The sequence below is a fragment of the Aethalodelphis obliquidens genome, unplaced genomic scaffold, assembly GCF_003676395.1.
Source record: "Aethalodelphis obliquidens isolate GAN/ISIS:26980383/991018 unplaced genomic scaffold, ASM367639v1 scaffold13, whole genome shotgun sequence".
In the NCBI taxonomy this organism is placed as follows: domain Eukaryota; kingdom Metazoa; phylum Chordata; class Mammalia; order Artiodactyla; family Delphinidae; genus Aethalodelphis; species Aethalodelphis obliquidens.
The window spans coordinates 37,544,823-37,569,014 of NW_020837957.1; the positions used below are offsets into that span (position 1 = coordinate 37,544,823).

Consider the following 24,192-nt stretch of genomic DNA (forward strand, 5'->3'; position numbering starts at 1 on the left):
CATGCCATCTTAGCAGCCTCCCTGGACTTTTAAATTAGTCACATGAATCCATTCTATCCAGAAAAATATACCCATATGGTCTTGTGTTATGTGGCCCTGCCCACATCCCCAACTCCAGCACTCTCCTAGTAACACACGTACTCCATGAGAATGGAGGCTGGCAAACCATCTTTGTAGTCCTGGCATCTAACATAGTGACTGCACATAGAAGAGAGTCATTTAATTTTCTCAGTTATTAAAAAACCTCAATCTTGAACTTTCTCATATCACAAAAAGCATATATGAACTGAAAGTCAAAAGCAGAAATAGTATCACAACTCTGAGAATGGTGAGGCAAGAACAAACACCATTTGAGAGTGGGATATTTGAAAAGTATGGCATTTCTGATTTATAAGTGGTCACAGCTATTAAAATATGTTTATTATAAAACTAAAATTATATTTTCATTACAACAACTTGACTTTAATGTTGAGAAGAGCAATATTTATTGGCATTTAGTTTATCACATGCTATGGAGAGGAGGATTTTTTTAAAAAGCATTATCAATATCATAATCAGTTGATCTATTTAAATCAGTTTTTTGCAGAGCCACTTCTGTCTGGCAATAAGGTATGTATCAACTGATTTCCACATAGCAGATAACCTTTCACTTGATTTCCAGTACCCTGTTACACAAGCTAGGCACATCCTTATCTTTGTATAAATTTATTTCCTACTACAGAAGGTTCATGAACCCTTGGTTGTGCATCAAAATTATATGTAGAGCCTTATAAAGCAGCTGTGCTTGGATTCTGCACAAAATCTACTCAATTAATATCTATAGGGATGTAACTGAAAATGATTGTGATATCAAGCCAGGACTGAGTACACCTGTCTTCTTGACTTTAGTGAAACTGTCTTGCTTATGAGTTCATTAATTCATTCAATGAATATTTACTGGCCATCTATTATGATCTAGGTATGGTGCTAGACCTAGATGCCAGAAATTTTTACATAGATGAAAAAGATGCAGTCCCTGCTTTCATTTTAGCATCAAAAATATTCTATGATAAGTATTCAAGTTGGAGTTAGTACAGTGTGCTTTAGGATGTTATACAAGGTCAATTATCCTAGTCTTCATGGTTAAGGAGAGGTATTCCTAGAGGAGATAATATTTAAATTCTGTGTAAAAAAACAATGCTAAGCAGATTGAGAGAGTGTTCAGGGTGAAGATCACAGCTTGCTTGGAGGAAAAACAGAGAGTGCTATTTTCAGGAAATCACAATAGTATCGCAAAAATTTGTTCAATATACTTCTGTAGACACTGGCAATAACTGATCTACATAACCCTATATCCCATCTCAGATCATCAATTAGGTTATTAAAGAGCAATTCATTAGAGCTGCAATCAACACCTTTACCTCTTTCAACAAAAATTTTCCAAATGTTTACTATGTGTTAAGTTCCGATCTATGTGCTTAAGACACACTAAATTAAGCAGATAAAGACATCCATCCTAATGATTTTAGTGGAACTAAAACATACAATGGATAGGAATATAATATTAAAAACATAATTTTCATCAAAAACAATTCTACACCTACAGACTATTAACCTTATTAAGCCCTTGAAATTTTACATACTCCTTGCTTAAAGATGGTACTTCCTAATATCATAATTACATGTGGAATATGCAAACTGCTCTCTAAAAGAACTAGTTTAGTAAAATAATCATAAAGCAATAAATATAGATAGGCTAACCTTCCTAATAGTCATTAAGCAAAATCAGACAATCCTTAATAGGATGCAAAACTGAAATAAAGGTTTCAAAAATGAATATATGAGAGGAAATTTCCCAATTATTACTTTTACAAATTGAAATCATGTAGACAAATGAAATGATGATTTATGTTGCTGTCAAAGCAAAAACACGACTTCATGTGGTATTTTTCTCGATCAGATTCCTATGTTAAAGCAAACTACAGTTTTAGAGGTAATATGGTCAATCAAGAGCTTCAAATATTTAAAGATATCTTTGGAGAGAATGTGCAAAACTATTTTCCAGATGAAGAAAGCTAGAAAGAAGTCGCAACTCATTCACTTTCAGAGAATAAGTAAAAAAAGGGGGGGAGGAGAGATCTAATTACTGCTAACAACATGACATGAGGAGGTCACTTCACACCACTCCAAGTTAACTAGGTTTTAACCTTGTTCCAGTCTGCAGAGCGAAGTAAGAAGACAATTCGTAATCTAAATAGTGACTATATCATATCCTGTGCATTCTGGCATGTTGGTAGACACCAGGGGAAGAAATAAAACTAAATCACAGTCATTACCCTACAGCAACTCCTAGAGAAAGGCTAACATATAAATGAGAAATTTTTAAAATAATTATAATGTGTGTGTGCCTGTCTGTTTGTTTGTTTGTTTGCAAACCATGTATCTTTCAGTTACATTCTCCCAGTTGATTACATTCCAAACAGCTTTTAGATAATCAGATCTGACACTTTTATACTGAAGGTAGTAAGCATACTACCATACCAATCCCCCAAAGTGGAAAAGACCTGTTCTTCCTTGTAATGGATCCTGATTAGAACAGGCAGCAATTTGTAAGTGTCCTTGTAACTTAATGAAACCAGGCCAACCCCAATCTGAACCTTGAATGCCAAGAGATACAGCTGTCAACTTCTCCTTCAATCAGTCAAAGGAAATAAAGTAACATTTACTAGCTTCCATCCACTCCCCTTTGGGTTCTCCACCATCATTAGGGCTGAAGTTTGTCCATAAAATGGGAAGGGTGACAGGTCCTCCAACACTGAACTTTAGTGCAGGCTGAAGAGCTACCTGAATTATAACATCATCTTTAATGAGAGTCTCTTTATATTTTTCCTTGGTGGCATTCAAGTTATTCACACAATTTACGATATTCACTACGGTGCAGCTGCATGATTTGTGCATTAATGTTAGGCCCCAGGGCACCATAATCATAAGCAAAGTCACGAAGGCTGTGTAAAAGCATTAAGAATACACAGTAAACATGGGCAAGTGATCAAAAGCAAGGTCTCTGGAGCATGATTGCCTCGGTTCAAATCCCAGGTCTATCACATAGTAGTTGTATGGTCTTAAGCAAGATAATTAACTTCTGTGGCTTCCCTGGTGGCGCAGTGGTTGAGAGTCCGCCTGCCGATGCAGGGGACGTGGGTTCGTGTCCCGGTCCGGGAAGATCCCACATACCGCTGAGCGGCTGGGCCCATGAGCCATGGCCACTGAGCCTGCGCGTCTGGAGCTTGTGCTCCGCAACGGGAGAGGTCACAACAGCGAGAGGCCCGCGTACCGCAAAAAAAAAAAAAAAAAGATAATTAACTTCTCTGTTTTTCAATTTCCTTATGGGTAAAATGGAGATTTTAGTATTAGCTTACTTCCAGGACAATTGTCAGAATGAAATGATATTTTATACAAAAAGTGCTTACAACAGGACCTGGTACATAATGGACATGCATTCAATGTGAGAGCTTGTTATTATATCTGCCTGGAGTATGAAGCTTGAGGTAAATCTTGAAGTATGAGAAGGCATCTGTGAGATGGATGAGAAGGAAACATACATTCTAGGTACAAAGAATAGTGTGTTCAAAGATAGGGGAGAATATGGGCAAGAGGTTCAACATGCCTCAACAAGTGCAGGGTGAATGGGAGTGGGGTGGCAGCAGGTGGAAAAAGGCTGATCCTGAGCCTGGACGTACACAAGGGCCACATCCTGAAGGGCACTCTACACCACGCTAGGCCATTTGGACAACACTTTTGTCTTCAAAACCAGTGAAGTATTTTGAAGATTCATCAGCGTTCAAAGAGTGACAGCAAGTAGTAGGTTGTCCTCCACAATTAGTCTAAAAAGAGAATTAAGGGCAAACACCACTCTAATATTTATGGCTCTTTCTCTGCAGAGCTATCCAAGAGCACAAAGTAGGAAAGTGCGCTAGAGCTTCTTATTAGTTTTGTCAGGAATTTCAGCTACTGCTCTTTCTGGCAGGCATCCTTTCGGGAAGTTGTTTGTGAAAATCTGAGGAAGGAAAACCAACCACCTCATACCATCTAAGGTTCGCTCGTTTAAGCCCGGATGTGAGTTTACCAGTCAGACAGAGGAAGGAAGCTTCCACTGACACCCTATGCGCTCAAGTTCTATGAATAGGGACCTTCATTTGCCTGTACAGTACAGGGCCATTCAAGAGCAATTAAATTTGGTTAAAATAAGAAAGAAATGCTTTTTAAGGAAAAAAAAGAAGGTTTGAGGGAATTGCAAAAGTTGATTGTGCTAAAGCACTTTTACACAGGTTTGTTTTAGTTCTCAATTGTCAAGTCGTATTTAAGCTGGTCTCTTACTCTGAAATATGATAACCTTTCTTTTCTCTGAGTTCTTTCTCCTAAATTAATAGCACTGTCTCTAATTCCATGCGCAGCAAGCAAAGAGTTTATTTTACCAGATAACAGTAGGTCTGGTGATCAGCCAATGTCTAAAGAACCACTAGCCAAGTCAGTAGTAAGCCAAAGACTGCAACTGATAGATACTACTCACTAAATCACTTTAAAATTGACTTTCATCTTCTCTACCAGATAGTATTATTCATGTTGAGTTCTGACACTACTGAAAGTAGAAAAAAAAACCCAAGATTATCTATAAAAATAAAATCATATTAGGGTTTTGAAAGGAGAAATAAATATATTAGATGCATTAGAATATAGAAGGCAGTTAAATGAAAAACAAAACCCCTTAGTTTCTGAATTAAATTGCAAAATAAATGAGTAGAAAAAGTCCAAATTTAGGAAATTTTTTATAGTATACTTTTAGTATATCTGAAAATTGAATTTAAAATGGACTCTTCAGTGAGACAACTTAGGGAGCGCTGCAACTTTTTATAGCACCTGTGCATACCTCTCTTTCTTCTTTGCTAAGGAACAAAACTTCAACAGACAAAAAAATGTTTGGTTTCCTCTCACCACACCCAGCTCAGGCCACATTTCCCCACTATTAAATGAAGGAAATGGAGGAGTAAAAGCAGAAATGCAAATCAGCCCTCAGCTCCCACTCTGCAATTGCCCTGAATTCCTAATGATCACAGACCAACTGCACTTAATTATTTCTCCAAAGGTAGATGGGAAAGGAAAGTGTATTTAGGATACAATACGATTCTGGCTTTCAAATACTTAAATACCATCACTAAAAATTATATAAAATGATAGGACTGGCTCGATATTTATAAAACCCTATACTTATATAAACTGTTAGAGTTAGCCATGAGTATAAATATTAACTTCCATAGTTTCTTCTTCAGGACCCTAAGGACATATACCGCATTTCCCAAAAGAGAGGAAAAAACTTCATTTGGTTGAAATACTAGCTCTACCATAGTGGTTGCCAGCACAACATATCATGGTAGCCCATTAAGAGGGAGTACTTCCCTACAAATTAACTGTCCATTTATTCCTGAAGTAAAAGGTATTTATGTGATTTCAGACACTTTGACAATCCAAAAGAAAAATCTGAATTAGAATTTGCACTACTAAGTGCTCTCTTATTTTTTACCAAAGTTGACCACTTGTTTGGAAAAAATTATCTATTAAACAAATAACCCATATCAAGTAAAAATTAATTTATTGTCTGACTTATTAATAAAAGCCAGACTATTATATATAATATATATCACCCAATCAATCTAAAATTAACATGAAAAGCATAGAAATTTGACACTATTTGCCTTATTTGAAATAAATATATAATTTTCTTAGCTTCTTGAAAATTCAAAGCTGTACTGGGTCCTCCATTAATAACTTTAGAGAGGATAAAAAACTATGTTCTTAATTCAGCAAGATATGTATACAAAAAATATTTTACAAAGTGTTGTGCTTTCTACTTTGATACAGATAATCTTATAGAATCACATAATTAGGTATATTAACATTACAAATTACCTATCTCCAAACTTGGGACTTTGAGGAATTTTTAAATGCTTTCTATAATTTCCTGTTTTTCTTTAAATCAGTCATTTTCACTTAATCTATCTTTTCACTAATTTAAACTCCAGCATGTACATTTAAGTAATATTTGGTCATTCCATATTCTATAAATACATATACATTAAGTAATAATTGTTTATTCCATTGTCTCAGACTACTGTTATTTAAAGATATTTTTATCATTATTGCAAATCTTCACCTTACTCATTAGAAAAACCTTGACTATTATAAGAATATATTTTTTTGAGAAAGAGGACTCAGCTAATAAATTTTCTGTGCCTTAGTTTCCTCGTTAGTAAAGTGAGAAGGTAGTAGAGATGCAATTTTTATAAGAATTTCTATCTCAAGCATTCTCTTTAAAAAATCTAAACACCTTTTCTTCCTTTGAAAAGATTCAGCTTTTTATTACACACTCTCACCCAAGCTTGATTCAAGTCCATTCATTATCATTACATAGGTAGTACTTCTATAAATTAACCAGAGTGAAGAGAAATTTGTCTCAGAAAAGAAGAAAAATTTTAGAAAAGAAAGGTGATTACTTAGGTTTTTTGTAAGAAATCGTATCCACAAATATGAAAAGAGGCTCATATTTGCCTTGCTATATTTTAGTGATAACTTGAATAATGTGCTCCTTCAACTTTAGTCACAAATTGAGGCAAATACAGAAGCTAAAAATTAATTAAATAAATCATAAGCAATCATACTATCTAGGTATATACATTTCTTGTTTTTCAACTTCATAACTATTTAAAACTCTGAGAGTACCTCTTATAGAGTGATTTTTATAAAGTAGATTCTAGTTAAGTATTAATTATAAAGTGAATTGTCACATTAAGATATTGATAAAATTAATTTCAAAACTAATAGACAATTTTGTGAAAGTGTCTATAATTAGCTGACTATATATTTGTCACTTAAGCTAAGGTTATCTGTATAAAAGATTCAGGAAGATGCTTCTCATAAGATACCTATTTTTCTTTATTGTTTATTACAGGCTTTGTCCATTTTGATTTAAAAAACAAATGGAAAGCCAATATTAATAATCATAGAAGACATTGCATTTGTCATCAGAAGCATATCTGATCTTTTAACTGATTTCTGATTAAGTAATCACAGGGACAAACTTGATCTCTTTGCAAAGTTGGATTAGCACATACTCTGGAAGCCAGCACCATTTCACCTGCTGATCCCAGGCACTCAAAACACTCCAGCAGGGCTCACTACCAATTGCTGACAAGCTTTGAAAGTTCTTCATAAAATTAATCAACTTTTTGCAAGGCACATTACTGGCTCAACCACCAAAGGTTGAATACCATCTTAATTAGTGAAAAATGATTCAATTAGATATTTTTTTCCCTTCGTACTCAATTTATCTTAACTCCTTTAAAAACTGCTTAAAACCATCTATCTTAAAACTCTCTATCTTAACACAATCACAGTCTATAGTCACTATAAATTCCAGGTAAATCTCAGGTTCTACCTATAATAAGTAATGAATTAATTGAAAATGAAATTAATAAATTCATGAGATAAAACATTTATATTAACCATAAGCAAATATATGAATCATGAAATTGAAGTTAATGCAAATAAATATATTATAAAAAATAATGCTTACTCTTTTATGCTAAATCATAATAAATACTAAAATTTTAAATAAGTAAGTTAAAGATTACCAAGTTACAGAGTTTGGATTTGCAAGGTAAAATAATATAACTCTGTGTTTGTTCATAAATTTTCTTTTAATTCATTCACTCCAAGAACTTTTCTCTGTAAGATTAGATGTTTCAGGATCCTAACTACACATTTTTAGAATCCAATTTATTATGACTCAGAACTTTTTAAGGCTTTAGTGTTTTTAATCCAAGAAATAAAAATTTTAGATGAAAATAGGCTGTTTTAAATTATCTTTTGGTTTAGCAACCAAATCACACCAGTGTGCCTCAGTGAAATCAATAAATTATAGTATAATGCTAGTACATAATACCTTATTTAGGAACTTATTCATTGTTACATCAATTGCAAATCTGAAGGCTAGTATGAGAGCTAGACATTGAGTTTATTTTCCCCTTGTGAGATGATTCAGGCTAGTGTTTCCTTTTTAAGCATTAATAAATAATATACTATTTCCTTTTTGAAGTTCATTAAGGGCCAAAGAATGACTACAAGAGTAGGTTTAAAATGTGTAGCTTCCCACTAAGCAATAAGCACCTAGTAACTTGGTGAAACAAATACCAAATCTTACAATATGAAGATCCAAATAACCATAAAACTTTCGAGACATTTCTTCAAAAATGACAAACAGAAACAACATATTATCCTTAAAGTTCGCTCTTTCTCACATTAGATGGCTTTATAATAATAGAGAAGGTTCTTTTTCCACCATTTATTTGATGTGGTACTGAGATGTTTGTTTAAAAGGGTTTTAGGTATGCAGCTACATTTAAATGAAAAAATTATGCATCACAAGTGTAGAAATTTGATCTTTCTGATCTCCTTAGAGCTTTAAGGAAGTCCCAGTGTGGAAATGAAACATCTTCAGTGAAATAACCCCTGAATGCCTATGATAACGTCTCTTGAGTTTATAGTGCATCTGTCTTCACTGAAGAAAGTCTTAGTTTCCATATTAAAAAAAAAAATAGCTGCCACTATGATACTTTTTCCTACGTCTGAACAAAAGAAATAGCTGAAAAAGCTCAAAAAGAAACAGCATATCTGTTCTTCCTTAATCGAGTGTCCTTTTTCAGCATCACTGTATATCCTTAGAAGGATTTTAAGAGGCCTCATTTACTAACACAGTTGCTTGAATTCCAAATAATAAAACCAGCAGAGGGCAGACCTGCTGACAGAACTGACCAATCCAGCTGGTGACCAGGTACCAAAGGTAAAATACAAATTTTTGATGGATTCCACTTTCAAGACTCTACTATATATCTTTTAAAATGTAGAAATGAATGAATCCACGTAATTAGCATAACTTACTTCAAAATTCAAATATAGTCCTAATGAGGCTCTGACTGTATTCTCCAGGAAAAGTCACAGAGGAATAATCCACCACTGCCCGCTACTCAGGAAGGTGAACATCACAAAGTGTGGGGAAGAAATACAGACCTGGTTTCGCAGAGTTCGGCCTCCGGGAGCGCTAACTCCCATTAGGGAGAACTCAGATCTTGGCACTCACAGGGTCAGACTCAGGTTTCCACTAAAGCCTGCGCATTTGGGGTTGACAGTTTCTTTCTCCCTCAGCCAATCATCGCCACCCTCCTTCTTACCCCCCCCACTTCTCTGCGCACTCCTGACAAAGCTTGCTTTTTTACTCTAAGCTGTTTGGGCTCCCTTAACTCCAAAGGAGTCCTCCCGCCAGCCGTGTCTACAGCACCTAACGGACCGCTACAGCCAGATGCCTTTGCGGGAAAGGGCGGGGGAAGGGGAGGGAGGAGGCGGAGGGGAGGAGTGAAGTCGCTCTCCCTCCTTGGGTACTGACAGGGCTGCAGTCTCCCGAGCAGGTCTGGTCATTGAATATTTGGTGGTGCCACGTAGGAACTTTTCCTTACCTCTCTCCTCCCATCCCACCCCACGCCCCCTCCCCTTCCCTCCAATCCCTATTCCTCCACCCCCACCCCATTTGCTTGGCGAGTTTCATCATTCTCCAAGAGAGCTGCACGTCCAACCTGCAAGAAGAAGTTGGGGGTGGGAGGGGTCACAGGAGGAGGAGGGGGCTGAAATCCCGGGAAAAAAGTTCTTCCTATCTTTATCTATTTCTTATAATCTCCCATTTTTTCCTCTTAACATCTCCTCAAAATGCCACACACACACACACACACACACACACACACACACACACACACACACAGTGTTCTCAGTCTTCAAGATTCAGGCCCCCTGCTTCCTCTCATATCCCTAAAAGTAAAACAGCTTGAGAACTTCATCAAGGTTCATTTTATACACTTTCTCTGTATTTTCTCCTCAGCTCACCTTTAAAAAAGCATTTCCATTAGTTAGAATCTGAAGAAACCAGAATGTGTGTTCAAAGGGCAGTCTAAGGACTGTTCCTCAAACAAAAGCTTTGTACAACTGCCCTTGTGTTCAAGGTAATAGTTTTCCTCTTTTCAAAGCCCCTGGAAAGTGGTGAAGGGCATTTCAGCAGGCTCTGTGCCTGACAGATCTTTTTTTCCTGCTACCTCTTCTCCCATTACTGTCCCGCCTACATCCATCTCTCTCTCCAGTCTTCACTTCCAACCTGATGGCAGCTACAATCTGGATTTAAGAGAATTGCTTCTTTGGGTGGGGGGGGGGGGGGGCGGGTTGGAAGAAGGAAGGGGGGAGGGGCACAGAATGAGAAAGACAGCAATCTCCCACCTCCCCAAAACCATTTTTTCTTACCTCCTCTGACCTCTCTAGCCTGGAAGAGGAAAGTCAGTGCGAGAGTTGTTATGGTGAAATCCCAGAGCCACCGTTTCGTTTTCCACCTAGAGGACCACCGCTCCATCTCCGAGCCCCGCACTCACAACTGTGAGCTCAACCCACGAAAACGCGACTGCAGACCAACTCCCTTCCAAGGTATCGTCGGGGATGTTTGCTACACAGCCATTGGAGAGGGAGAGGGGGAAAAAGTCAAAGGGCTTTTTCTTTAAATTTGATGGTTTGCTTCCTTCCTGTCTCTTGCCCCCTCCTCTCCCTCTCGGTCGGCCCCGCTGGTCGGGACCCTCCGATCCGTCCTCTGCGGGGCCCTGCCTTCAGACTGAAGGCAGATGAGGGGCTTCAACCAAAAATCTGTGAGGACTGCGTGCCCCTAAAGGCTTCATGCCGTCTGTGGGCCGGACGAGAGGCTCTGGGCAGCCCCCTCCTCCGCCCACTCCCCTCCGGCGCCCCCCTTACCCCGGGCGAAACTGACAAGCCCGCTGAAGGTCAGACCCAATCACACGCCTCGCGGGCAGCCCCGAGCCCGCCCCCCTCTCTTTTGCCCAAGAATCAGGTCTCCCTGCAAGCCCAGCCCACCAACCACCCCCCTCCCCATCTCCCCACTCCTCCCCTCCCTCTTCTCCTACCCAAATCCCCGAGAAGAAATGGGAGGGAGTTACGGGGGACGCGTGCTTGGCTCCAGCACTTTGGGAATGAAAGGAATTGCAGGAGAGCCCCGGAGTCCACAGAGTTTTCAAGGAGCTTCTGTATTCAATAAAAACAGCTACTTGTCTTCTTGCACCCGTCTGTTAGCCTCTCGTTCGTCGGCGGGGGAGGGGAGGAGTCCAGCGTCTGATCCGCCACACCGCTGGAGTTCTGGGCTGCCAGCCGTAACCTTATCCTTGTGCAAAAGTCTGCTTCTTATAGCAGTCGTGGAACCAGCGGACTCATTGCTTTGCCTGCTCCGAAAAGAATTTTTAATACTTTTTTTAAACCGGGAACTAAAAGAAAGGGATGAAGGTGAGATGGAGGGACCCAAGAGGTCAAAACCCATGATCTTATAGGGAAGCTCTCCGTCGAGGTCTGAAACTGACAGGTTTCTCTCTTGAATGTTTAAATTCTACGCTAGCTTCATTCAAAGGCTTGTCTCTTAAATAGCTGAACTGTACTCTGAGGCGGGAGGAGAAGGAAATGTATGGGAGCTGACATTAAGGGGGTGAGTAATTGAATTTTCCAGCTGATTCCGTCCTGAACCCGGATGAGGGGGCAGAGGGGGAGGAGAAAAGACAGGGAAAGCAACTCACAGAGATCTCCAAGCGTCTAGGCCCACAGCTCCTCATAAAGGGCCTCAGGAGCTGAAAATATGGTCACTCCACAGTGAAAATAATAAGAAGGGGGCAGGTTTCTAAATTCCTTCTACTTACCCCGGCTCAAAGTAATCCACTTAAACCTGGAGTATCGATTCTCTGGTCATTTTTTCCACGTTTAAATTATTCCCTCTTATTGGCTCCTTTTTGTTCCTTAATATTTCTTAAGACGTCTCTCAAAAATTTTCTGGAACAGAGCCAAACAAGGTGCCAGCATACATTAGCCATTCAATAGAGATGTGCTGAGTGAATGAATACATTTTCCTGTTGGTAAAGACTGGAAGCTTTGGCCAGGACCTATGCTGAGTATTTAAGATATTTCATGGCTTAAGGATTCTCAACTAAGTTTATGAGGTGCATATGTCCACTAATTTTTAGAAATCTAATTTTCTATTAGTTACCAAAATATACCTCATGACCCATGAGATTAATCAGATATTCTAGCTATGTGGTTTAAGAGTTGGAAGGAAGCTGTTCAGAGACTATACTGAGGCCCAAGATGGAATTGTATAAGGACATGTATAAGAGGCATGTAAAATGAGGAAAGCAACTAAAAAATACTTTCAACAAGACTGTCACTCTCTGTGACAAAGAACCATTCCCACATCAAGAAATTTACCTCTTAGATAATAGGTAAAAAAATACTTTGTATTAATAATGTTGCTTGCGGAATGTTTGAGATGTCTTATATCAGCTGCAGAGAAATACCACCAAATAGTTTTTCTGATTATAACCTCAAATTGTTAATATAATTTAATAAAATAATTAAATATCATACTGTGTTTGAATTTGAAATGTATAATTAAAAATTAAGAACCTTAAGGTAAAAATATACCTAAATTTATCACCTTCATTATCCTTCATCTTCTCAAAGTGAAAAATTTGTGTGAATTTTCAGTTAACACAATTTTTTGAAATCTGAATTTTTTGTCCAATTCTTGGTATATTTTTAAACTTATTTCCTAGGTCTTCTTTTAAATGTAAACCAGTGAAATGAATACAAAGTTTAGAAACACATTATTTATGAAGCTACCAGAATCCTAAATCAACTCAAGAGCTAGAGAGAGTTACAGTGCTTGCAGCAACATGTAGAAATGGTGTTCCAAACTGTTTCTCAGTAACTCTCTGGATTTATAGAGAATTCCATAGCCTGATGCTGTTCTAGGAGGTGAGAAATGTTGCAGTCAGTCTAGCAAGCCCCACCTTCTGGTCACATCTCAGGCCTTCTCAGTGCGGTGAATGGGTCCTTTCAGGCAAAGTGGCTTGGGTGAATAGAGTTATTACTACCTTATGCTCTCTGTATTCTGTGGTCTGAATTCTTCTGGCCACTACCCAGAGGGACATAACCTGGGTCTGAATTAATGCTCTGGAAGGAAATATAGTGGATTCATAGTACGGAATAGTTAATAATGCCTAACCCCTCTAGCCTATAGCTAGCTGCCAGGTTAAGAACCTCCTAGGAACTTGCCCATGGATTTGCAGGAGGTGGAGTCAACAGGAGGAAGTATAATGCTAAATAGTAAAGTGCATAAAGGGAAGCTAGAAGAGACCCACCTCACTACCTTCAACTTCACAGGGGATGACTTCCAGGGACGTTGTTTCCTAGGCCATCTTTCAGCCAGTCCTTGCTAACTGTTATTTAGAGCTTCAAAAATGTAATAGAATGTGACAATTTTCTTGACATATGTCTTTTATTTGGAGCACAATTAGCTGTAGGACATTTCCTATCTTGTTATATTTATTCAGCTTTGTAGAATTTGCTTTCATCACAAGTCTTTCAAAAACAAGATGAAAACAGTTTAGAGAAAAAATAGTCACATCCTTTGTGGCAGTATTTTAGATTGACCACTTGTCCATATTGGCTTGTCTGGGAAACTTAGAGAGTAATTTGATAATTGATTAGAGGTCATATTAGGGGAACTTAAATGTTCTAGACAATCTTCAGAGTTCACAGAGCTTTATTAAACATTGTGTAATGCTCATAACTCTCCCTTAATATTGTCAAAAATCCCTAGGAATGAGGGGATGCAGATTCAGAAGCAATGTTTTAAATATTGAGACCTCAATAACCAAACTGGAACTAAAGAAACCTTGTCCATAGCTAGATGTCCCTAATGCAAACAGTAATAGAGTATTTGAGGTAGAGGGAACTCTACACTAAGACTTAAATTACTACAGGTAGAATTAGGTGAAAGAAGTAGAATTTTGAAAAGATGCATCATCTTTGAAATGATTTGGTATTCACAACAGAAAGGGAGAAAGAGAGAGAGAGAGAAGAGATATATATATTTATGAACATTTTCTCCAAATACTGTGCAATAACTAAAACCATCAAATTTGACTTATTGAATGAGAAATTATTATGGAGGTGGGAAACTCTTGCACATATCAGAAATACTTAAAATGTTTAAAAGAAAATTGCTGTTGAATGTAATCCCTCTCTTACTGTGCCTAATAGTTTGTCTTTCTTGCCCTTTTCTGAACTTTAGGTCAATTATTTTAAGAAAGAAATGACTAAGCAGTTTGACATTTATTTTACAGCTTTTTTTTTTCTAATACATGAGTGGCTAAAAAATATTTTCTGTTTTAAAGTGGAGTTGGTCCCTCTTACCTCACAGATGGACCATTGTATTATAAAAAGTTGGTGGGTGGGGAAGGGATAGAGAAGTTTATTTTCATAGTCAGCCTAGCTCACAATTACCCCACAGTGATGATTGGGTATTTTTCTGCACATTTACTGTGAAATAACATACAGAACTTGAGAGGAATCTAAATTTAGTGCAATTTTAATGATAAAACAATCTTCAAATGAAAAGTTTGGTCTGTTAGGGTGTTGAAGGAGTCAATTCAGAGATGACAGACCCATGCTGTTTAAAAGAACTTAACGTAAAATCAAATCTAAATGAACCCCAAACAAGCAAGACCTATTGCCTTATACATTCATGTACATCTCTCTTAAAAATATCCTTTAGTTAGCTATACTCACAGGAAGCTATCATAGTTCTTTTTCATAATTATCCAAACATAGAAGAGAGGAACAGAGAACAGAATGACTCAGGGCAAAACCTTAAATATTTGTTGGACCTTTGTCAAGATATTTTTACTCTCTGTTATCTTTTTTCTTCTTAATTGAATGGATTTGGCATTTACGAAGCTCCTGTGTGTCAGCAAATATTAAACAAGACTTTCTACAAAGTGTTATAGGAAACATCAACATCTCTATCAATAGAAGAAGAAGATGGGATTTTTTTTTTAACATCTTTATTGGAGTATAATTGCTTTACAATGGTGTGTTAGTTTCTGCTTTATAACAAAGTGAATCAGTTATACATATACGTATATCCCCATAGCTCTTCCCTCTTACATCTCCCTCCCTCCCACGCTCCTTATCCTACCCCTCTAGGTGGTCACAAAGCACTGAGATGATCTCCCTGTGCTATGCGGCTGCTTCCCACTAGCATTCTATTTTACATTTGGTAGTATATATAAGTCCATGCCACTCTCTCACTTCGTCCCAGCTTACCCTTCCCCCTCCTCATGTCCTCAAGTCCATTCTCTAGTAGGTCTGCATCTTTATTCCCATCTTGCACCTAGGTTCTTCATGAACTTTTTTTTTCTTAGATTCCATATATATGTGTTAGCATACAATATTTGTTTTTTCTCTTTCTGACTTACTTCACTCTGTATGACAGACTATAGGTCCATCCACCTCACTACAAATAACTCAATTTCGTTTCTTTTTATGGCTGAGTAATATTCCATTGTATATATGTGCCACATCTTCTTTATCCATTCATCTGTTGATGGACACTTAGGTTGCTTCCATGTCCTGGCTATTGTAAACAGAGCTGAAATGAACATTGTGGTACATGACTCTTTTTGAATTATGGTTTTGTCAGCATATATGCCCAGTAGTGGCATTGCTGGGTCATATGATTCTATTTTTAGTTTTTTGAGGAACTTCCATACTGTTCTCCATAGTGGCTGTATCAATTTATATTCCCACCAACAGTGCAAGACGTTTCCCTTTTCTCCACAATCCCTCCAGCATTTATTGTTTGTAGAGATTTTGATGACGATTCTGACTGGTGTGAGGTGATACCTCATTGTTGTTTTGATTTTCACTTCTCTAATGATTAGTAATGTTGAGCATACTTTCACGTGTTTGTTGGCAATCTGTATATCTTCTTTGGATAAATGTCTATTTAGGTCTTCTGCCCATTTTTGGATTAGGTTGTTTGCTTTTATGATATTGAGCTGCATGAGCTGCTTGTAAATTTTGGAGATTAATCCTTTGTCAGTTGCTTTTTTTGCAAATATTTTCTCCCATTCTGAGGGTTGTCTTTTCATCTTGTTTATGGTTTCCTTTGCTATGCAAAAGCTTTTAAGTTTCATTAGGTCCCATTTGTTTACTTTTGTTTTTATTTCCATTTCTCTAGGAGGTGGGTCAAAAAGGATCTTGCTGTGATTTATGTCATGGAGTGTTCTGCCTATGTTTTCCTCTAAGAGTCTTATAGTGTCCAGTCTTACATTTAGGTCTTTAATCCATTTTGAGTTTATTTTGTGTATGGTGTTAGGGAGTGTTCTAAATTCATTCTTTTTCATGTAGCTGTCCAGTTTTCCCAGCACCACTTATTGAAGAGACTGTTTTTTCTCCACTGTATATTCTGGCCTCCTTTATCAAAGATAAGGTGATCATATGTGCATGGGTTTCTCTCTGGGTTTTCTATTCTGTTCCATTGATCTATATTACTGTTTTTGAGCCACTACCTTACTGTTTGATCACTATAGCTTTGTAGTATAGTCTGAAGTCAGGGAGCCTGATTTCTCCAGTTCCGTTTTTCTTTCTCAAGATTGCTTTGGCTATTCAGGGTCTTTTGTGTTTCCATACAAATTGTGAAATTTTTTGTTCTAGTTCTGTGAAAAATGCCAGTGGTATTTTGATAGGGATTGCATCAAATCTGTAGATTGCTCTGGGTAGTAGAGTCATTTTCACAATGTTGATTCTTCTAATCCAAGAACATGGTATATCTCTCCATCTATTTGTATCATCTTTAATTTCTTTAATCAGTGTCATAATTTTCTACATACAGGTCTTTTGTCTCCTTAGGTAGGTTTATTCCTAGATATTTTATTTCACTTTTAATTTTAATTTCACTTTCAGATTTTTCATCATTAGTGTATAGGAATGCAAGAGATTTCTGTGCTTTAATTTTGTATCCTGCTACTTTACCAAATTCATTGATTAGCTCTAGTAGTTTTCTGGTAACACCATTAGGATTCTCTATGTATAGTATCATGTCATCTGCAAACAGTGACAGCTTTAATTCTTCTTTTCCGATTTGGATTCTTCTTATTTCTTTTTCTTCTCTGATTGCTGTGGTTAAAACTTTCAAAACTATGTTGAATAATATTGGTGAAAGTGGGCAACCTTGCCTTGATCCTGATCTTAGTGGAAATGGTTTCAGTTTTTCACCATTGAGGATGATGTTGGCTGTGGGTTTGTCATATATGGCCTTTATTATGTTGAGGTAAGTTCCCTCTATGCCTACTATCTGGAGGGTTTTTATCATAAATGGATGTTGCATTTTTTGAAAGCTTTCTCTGCATCTATTGAGATGATCATATGGTTTTTCTCCTTCAGTTTGTTAATATGGTGTATCACATTGATTGATTTCCGTATATTGAAGAATCCTTGCATTCCTGGGATAAAACCCACTTGATCAGGGTGTATGATCCTTTTAATGTGCTGTTGGATTCTGCTTGCCAGTATTTTGTTGAGGATTTTTGCATCTATGTTCATCAGTGATATTGGTCTGTAGTTTTCTTTCTGTGGGACATCTTTGTCTGGTTTTGGTATAACCATGATGGTGGCCTCGTTGAATGAGTTTGTGAGTGTTCCTCCCTCTGCTATATTTTGGAAGAGTTTGAGAAGGATAGGTGTTAGCTCTTCTCTAAATGTTTGATAGAATTCGTCTGTGAAGCCATCTGGTCCTGGGCTTTTGTTTGTTGGAAGATTTTTAATCACAGTGTCAATTTCAGTGCTTATGATTGGTCTGTTCATATACTCTATTTCTTCCTCATTCAGTCTCGGAAGGTTGTGCATTTCTAAGAATTTGTTCATTTCTTCCAGGTTGTCCATTTCATTGGCATATAGTTGCTTATAGTAATCTCTCATGATCCTTTGTATTTCTACAGTGTCAGTTGTTACTTCTCCTTTTTCATTTCTAGTTTTATTGATTTGAGTCTTCTCTCTTTTTTTTCTGATGAGACTGGCTAATGGTTTATCAATTTTGTTTATCTTTTCAAAGAACCAGCTTTTAGTTTTATTGATCTTTGCTATAGTTTCCTTCATTTCTTTTTCATTTATTTCTGATCTGATCTTTATGATTTCTTTCCTTCTGCTAAATTTGGGGATTTTTGTTCTTTCTCTAATTGCTTTAGGTGCAAGGTTAGGTTGTTTATTTGAAATGTTTCCTGTTTCTTAAGGTAGGATTGTATTGCTATAAACTTCCCTCTTAGAACTGCTTTTGCTGCGTCCCATAGGTTTTGTGTCATCGTGTTTTCATTGTCATTTGTTTTTAGTTATTTTTTGATTTCCTCTTTGATTTCTTCAGTGATCTCTTGGTTATTAAGTAGTGTGTTGTTTAGCCTCCATGTGTTTGTATTTTTTACAGATCTTTTCCTGTAATTGATATCTAGTCTCATAGCATTGTGGTTGGAAAAGATACTTCATATGATTTCAATTTTCTTAAATTTACAAAGGCTTGATTTGTCACCCAAGATATGATCTATCCTGGAGAATGTTCCATGAGCACTTGAGAAAAAAGTGTATTCCATTGTTTTTGGATGGAATGTTCTGTAAATATCAATTAAGTCCATCTTGTTTAATGTGTCATTTAAAGCTTGTGTTTCCTTATTTATTTTCATTTTGGATGATCTGTCGATTGGTGAAAGTGGGGTGTTAAAGTCCCCTACTATGATTGTGTCACTGTCGATTTCCCCTTGTATGGCTATTAGTATTTGCCTTATGTATTGATGTGCACCTATGTTGGGTGGAAAAATATTTACAATTGTTATATCTTCTTCTTGGATTGATCCCTTTATCATTATGTAGTGTCCTTCTTTGTCTCTTGTAATAGTCTTTGTTTTAAAGTCTATTTTTTCTGATATGAGAATTGCTACTCCAGCTTTCTTTTGATTCCCATTTGCATGGAATATCTTTTTCCATCCCCTCACTTTCAGTCTGTATGTTTCTCTAGGTCTGAAGTGGGTCTCTTGTAGACAGCATATACACGTGTCTTCTTTTTGTATCCATTCAGCCAGTCTATGTCTTTTGGTTGGAATATTTAATCCATTTACATTTAAGGTAATTATCGATATGTATGTTCCTAGTACAATTTTCTTAATTGTTTTGGGTTTGTTAATTTAGGTCTTTTCCTTCTCTTGTCTTTCCTGCCTAGAGAAGTTCCTTTAACATTTGTTGTAAAGCTGGTTTGGTGGTGCTGAATTCTCTTAGCTTTTGCTTGTCTGTAAAGGTTTTCATTTCTCCGCCAAATCTGAATGAGGATTTTGCTGGGTAGAGTAATCTTGGTTGTAGGTTTTTCCCTTTCATCACTTTAAATATGTCCTGCCACTCCCTTCTGGTTTGGAGAGTTTCTGCTGAAAGATCAGCTGTTAACCTTATGGGGATTCCCTTGTATGTTATTTGCTGCTTTTCCCTTGCTGCTTTTAATATTTTGTCTTTGTATTTAATTTTTGATAGTTTGATTAATATGTGTTTTGCCATGTTTCTCCTTGGATTTATCCTGTTAAGGGACTCTCTGTGCTTCCTGGGCTTGATTAACTATTTCCTTTCCCATATTAGGAAGTTTTCAATTATAATCTCTTCAAATATTTTCTCATCCCTTTCTTTTTCTCTTCTTCTTCTGGGACCCCTATAGTTCAAACGTTGGTGTGTTTAATCTTGTCCAAGAGGTCTCTGAGACTGTCCTCAATTCTTTTTTTTTTTTTCCTTTATTCTCCTCTGCAGTAGTTATTTCCACTATTTTATCTTCCAGGTCACTTATCCATTCTTCTGCCTCAGTTATTCTGCTATTGATCTCTTCTAGAGAATATTTAATTTCATTTATTGTGTTGTTCATTACTGTTTGTTTTCTCTTTAGTTCTTCTAGGTCCTTGTTAAGCATTTCTTGTATTTTCTCCATTCTATTTCCAAGATTTTGGATCATCTTTACTATCATTATTCTGAATACTTTTTCAGGTAGACTGCCTATTTCCTCTTCATTTGTTAGGTCTGGTGGTCTTACCTTGCTCCTTCATCTGCTGTGTGTTTCTCTGTCTTCTCATTTTGCTTAACTTACTGTGTTTGGGGTCTCCTTTTTGCAAGCTACATGTTCGTACTTACTGTTGTTTTTGACGTCTGCCCCCAGTGGGTAAGTTTGGTTCAGTGGGTTATGTAGGCTTCCTGGTGGAGGGGACTAGTGCCTGTGTTTTGGTGGATGAGGCTGCATCTTGTCTTTCTGGTGGGCAGGTCCACGTCTGGTGGTGTGTTTTGGGGTGTCTGTGGACTTTTTATGATTTTAGGCAGCCTCTCTGTTAATGGATGGGGTTGTGTTACTGTCTTGCTAGTTGTTTGGCATAGGGTGTCTAGCTCTGGAGTTTGCTGGTCATTGAGTGGAACTGGGTCTTGGCATTTAGATGGAGATCTCTGGGAGATTTTCGCTGTTTGATATTACATGGATCTGGGATGTCTCTTGTGGACCAATGTTCTGAACTTCGCTCTCCCACCTTGGAGGTACAGCCCTAATGCCTGGCTGGAGCACCAAGAGCCTGTCATCCACACGGCTCAGAATAAAAGGGAGAAAAATGAAGAAAGAAGAAGATAAAATAAAATTAAAAAGTTATTAAAATAAAAAATAATTATTAAAAAAATATAAGTCATAAAAAAAAGAAAGAAACAAGAGAGCAACCAAACCAAAAACTAAATCTACCAATGATAACAAACACTAAAAACTATACTAGAAAAAAAAAAAAAAAACGGACAGACAGAATCCTAGGACAAATGGTAAAAGCAAAGCCATACAGACAAAATTACACACAGAAGCATACACATACACACTCACAAAAAAAGAAAAGGGAAAATAAATAAATAAATAAATAAATAAATATATACATACATACATATATATATATATATATATATATATATGGTTGCTCCCAACCTCCACCTCCTCAATTTGGGATGATTCGTTGTCTATTCAGGTATTACACAGATGCAGGGTACATAACGTTGATTGTGGGGATTTAATCCGCTGCTCCTGAGCCTGCTGGGAAAGATTTCCCTTTCTCTTTGTTCGCACAGCTCCCGGGGTTCAGCTTTGGATTTAGCCCCATCTCTGCATGTAGGTCGCCTGAGGGCGTCTGTTCTTCGCTCAGACAGGATGGGGTTAAAGGAGCCACTGATTTGGGGGCTCTGACTCACTCAGGCCGGGGGGAGGGAGGGGCACGGAGTGCGGGGTGAGCCTGTGGCGGCAGAGGCCACTGTGACGTTGCACCAGCCTGAGGCGCCGTGTGTTCTCCCGGGGAAGTTGTCCCTGGATCACGGGACCCTGGCAGTGGCGGGCTGCACAGGCTCCTGGGAGGGGCAGTGTGGATAGTGACCTGTGCTCACACACAGGCTCCTTGGTGGCTGCAGCAGCAGCCTTAGCATCTCATGCCCGTCTCTGGGGTCCGCGCTGATAGCCGCAGCTCGTGCCCGTCTCTGGAGCTCCTTTAAGCAGCGCTCTTAATCCCCTCTCCTCATGCACCAGGAAACAAAGAGGCAAGAAAAAGCCTCTTGCCTCTTTGGCAGCTCCAGACTTTTTCCCGGACTCCCTTCCAGCTAGCTGTGGTGCACTAGCCCCCTTCAGGCTGTGTTCACGCAGCCAACCCCAGTCCTCTCCCTGGGATCCGACCTCTGAAGCCCGAGCCTCAGCTCCCAGCCTCCGCCCGTCCCAGCGGGTGAGCAGATAAGCATCTCGGGCTGGTGAGTGCTGGTCGGCACCGATCCTCTGTGTGGGAATCTCTCTGCTTTGCCCTCCGCACCCCTGTTGCTGTGCTCTCCTCCGCAGCTCCGAAGCTTCCCCCCTCCGCCACCCACAGTCTCTGCCTGAGAAGGGGCTTCCTAGTGTGTGGAAACCTTTCCACCTTCACAGCCCCCTCCCAGTGGTGCAGGTCCCGTCCCTATTCTTTTGTCTCTGTTTTTTCTTTTTTCTTTTGTCCTACCCAGGTATGTGGGGAGCTTCTTGCCTTTTGGGAGGTCTGAGGTCTTCTGCCAGCGTTCAGTAGGTGTTCTGTAGGAGTTGTTCCACATGTAGATGTACTTCTGATGTATTTGTGCAGAGAAAGGTGATCTTCACCTCTTACTCTTCTGCCATCTTGAAGCTCCTGAATATGGGATTTTAAACATTTTTAGTGAAATACATACCATGGCCAAAGGAAGTTACCACACCAATAACATATCCCAATGATATTTCACTGTATATGGCTTCCTAACTATCGTTGGGTAGTAATTGTCTTGATTCACATTGGCTGTTCCTAATAAAATAAGGTTGCTGGAGATAAGGATTTTACATTCTTTATAGGGATTATTTACTCTTAAAAATCTACTCATAACAATTTCATGAATGTTTAAATTTAATTTTGGTAGTAAAATGAGAATATGCAAATAGTTTTCCTTTGACACTTATTATTTCCTAATATAAATAATAAAAATGACCAAATATATCAGTGCACTTTCCAAAATAAGTGAATCCTCTTTTTCACCTCAATCATGTCTTCATAGATTTACCCATCCCAATGACATTTGTCAGTACTTTTGACTTAAATGAATATTATTTCCAGACAACCATTTGTAATCTGTTTTGTGCCTCTACCATTTGTACCAATTCATTTAATCCTGAAATCAAATGCATATGCTTCAGAAATCTGAAGACTCACACAAAACAGATTTCTGAATTATAAAAAAATATTTCTGTTATTTTTATATGACAGTCATACATACTCTTGATGCCAAAACGAATGCCAAATATAAGATTTAAGGTTGGTAAGTATGGTTAAATGTTGAAATAGATATGATTTTTAAAACATCTGTGATGAATAACTCCAACTTAATTTGTTTTGCAGATTCTTAGTGTTTAATAACCCTCCCAATATTATATGTTCTGCCAGAACTGGTATGGTCAAATTATTGCACATTCAAATGCTGGACAAACAATAGATCTTATTTCAAAAGTTTCCCCAATCTACTCTATAAGGCTGGAAAATCACATATGGATTAAAATTGTTGCAAAACAAGCAATATTTACCATGAAGGTATAGTTTTGAAGGTAAAATACCTTTGTCACTAAAATACAAACTTTTTAATTTAAAATACTTAATGGTTTTGTTGTTGTTGTTGTTAGTCTTCATAGTATCTTCATGAGGTAGGAATGTGGCAATTTCAATAGTTTCATTTTAAGGATGAGGTTAGGGACACTCAAAGTTCAAACTAGGGATACAGAAGCAGAATATGTGAAAAACATTTTATTTTCACACTTCTGCTCTCATTATCAATTCTTTCCTTATAAATAACGCATTTTTAGAGCATATTTTTGTATCTTATAATGAGCATGTTGTTTCCTTATAGATTAATTATTAAAATGAATGAGATCCCCAGTAATACAAATCTTAAAATAAGGAAAGGTAATGTCAGTGACCATAGCCTTATTAATCTATAAATAAAAAGAGTTACATCTTTGAATACATTCAAAGAACCTCTTTTTAAAGCTAAATGAAGATGAGTTATTTTTATTCCAATACCGACCCTTAGGTTTCAATCTCTTCTGGGATTACTAAACTATTTTATAACTTTATATGCATCTGCAAACAGAAAACACTACTGAAGTGAACCTCAAGTCATTTCACACTTCCTAAGAAGAAAACATTCAATATGTTAAAGAGAAGAAGTGCAATTATAACTACATCAATATTTTGTAAATGCATGGAACATCTTAAAAGTTGTCAAGTACTATGCAAGAACTGATAATTCAAGCTTTAAACTTTGGAGTAGAGTGTATATCAAGCCTTAGATAAGTATTTTCTTCTAGAGTCTAAATTCCTTGAGGGCAAAAACCCTCATTCTATACTGTATCTTCATTATCTTGCTTCTCCGTTCTTATTGAGCTTTGAATGCTTTTGTTGACACTTACCTTAATTGTGCATTTTAATTCTTCTTTAAAACACAAAAGAGTCTGTTTATGTAATTTTGTCCATTATTTTAAAGCACTGGAACTTTAGACATGAGTCACTATATTCCTGAGACCCAATCTGAGATTGGACCCCCTGGAAGCTACTGACAGTACCATGGAGCTCTGACCAACATGGAAGGAAGATTAAACACAGCACTACCTATGAA

The 24,192-nt window shown here is 37.5% G+C and overlaps 1 protein-coding gene and 1 pseudogene across 2 annotated transcripts in view; both read right to left on the bottom strand.

Annotated features, from left to right (window-relative positions):
* COL11A1 (collagen type XI alpha 1 chain) overlaps window positions 1-10,776 on the bottom strand; it is a 195,323-nt gene extending 184,547 nt beyond the window's left edge. Inside the window, exon 1 of one of the 2 annotated variants that reach the window (XM_027114503.1) lies at window positions 10,372-10,776. In XM_027114503.1, coding sequence (XP_026970304.1) covers window positions 10,372-10,477 — 106 coding nt within the window. In that variant the 5' untranslated portion in view covers window positions 10,478-10,776. Of the gene's footprint in view, window positions 1-9,099; window positions 9,279-10,371 lie in introns of those variants that run through there. The other variant, XM_027114504.1, reaches the window with a different exon arrangement.
* On the bottom strand, window positions 2,407-2,989 carry LOC113624251 (superoxide dismutase [Mn], mitochondrial pseudogene; annotated as a pseudogene).
* Window positions 10,777-24,192: the final 13,416 nt, after the last annotated feature.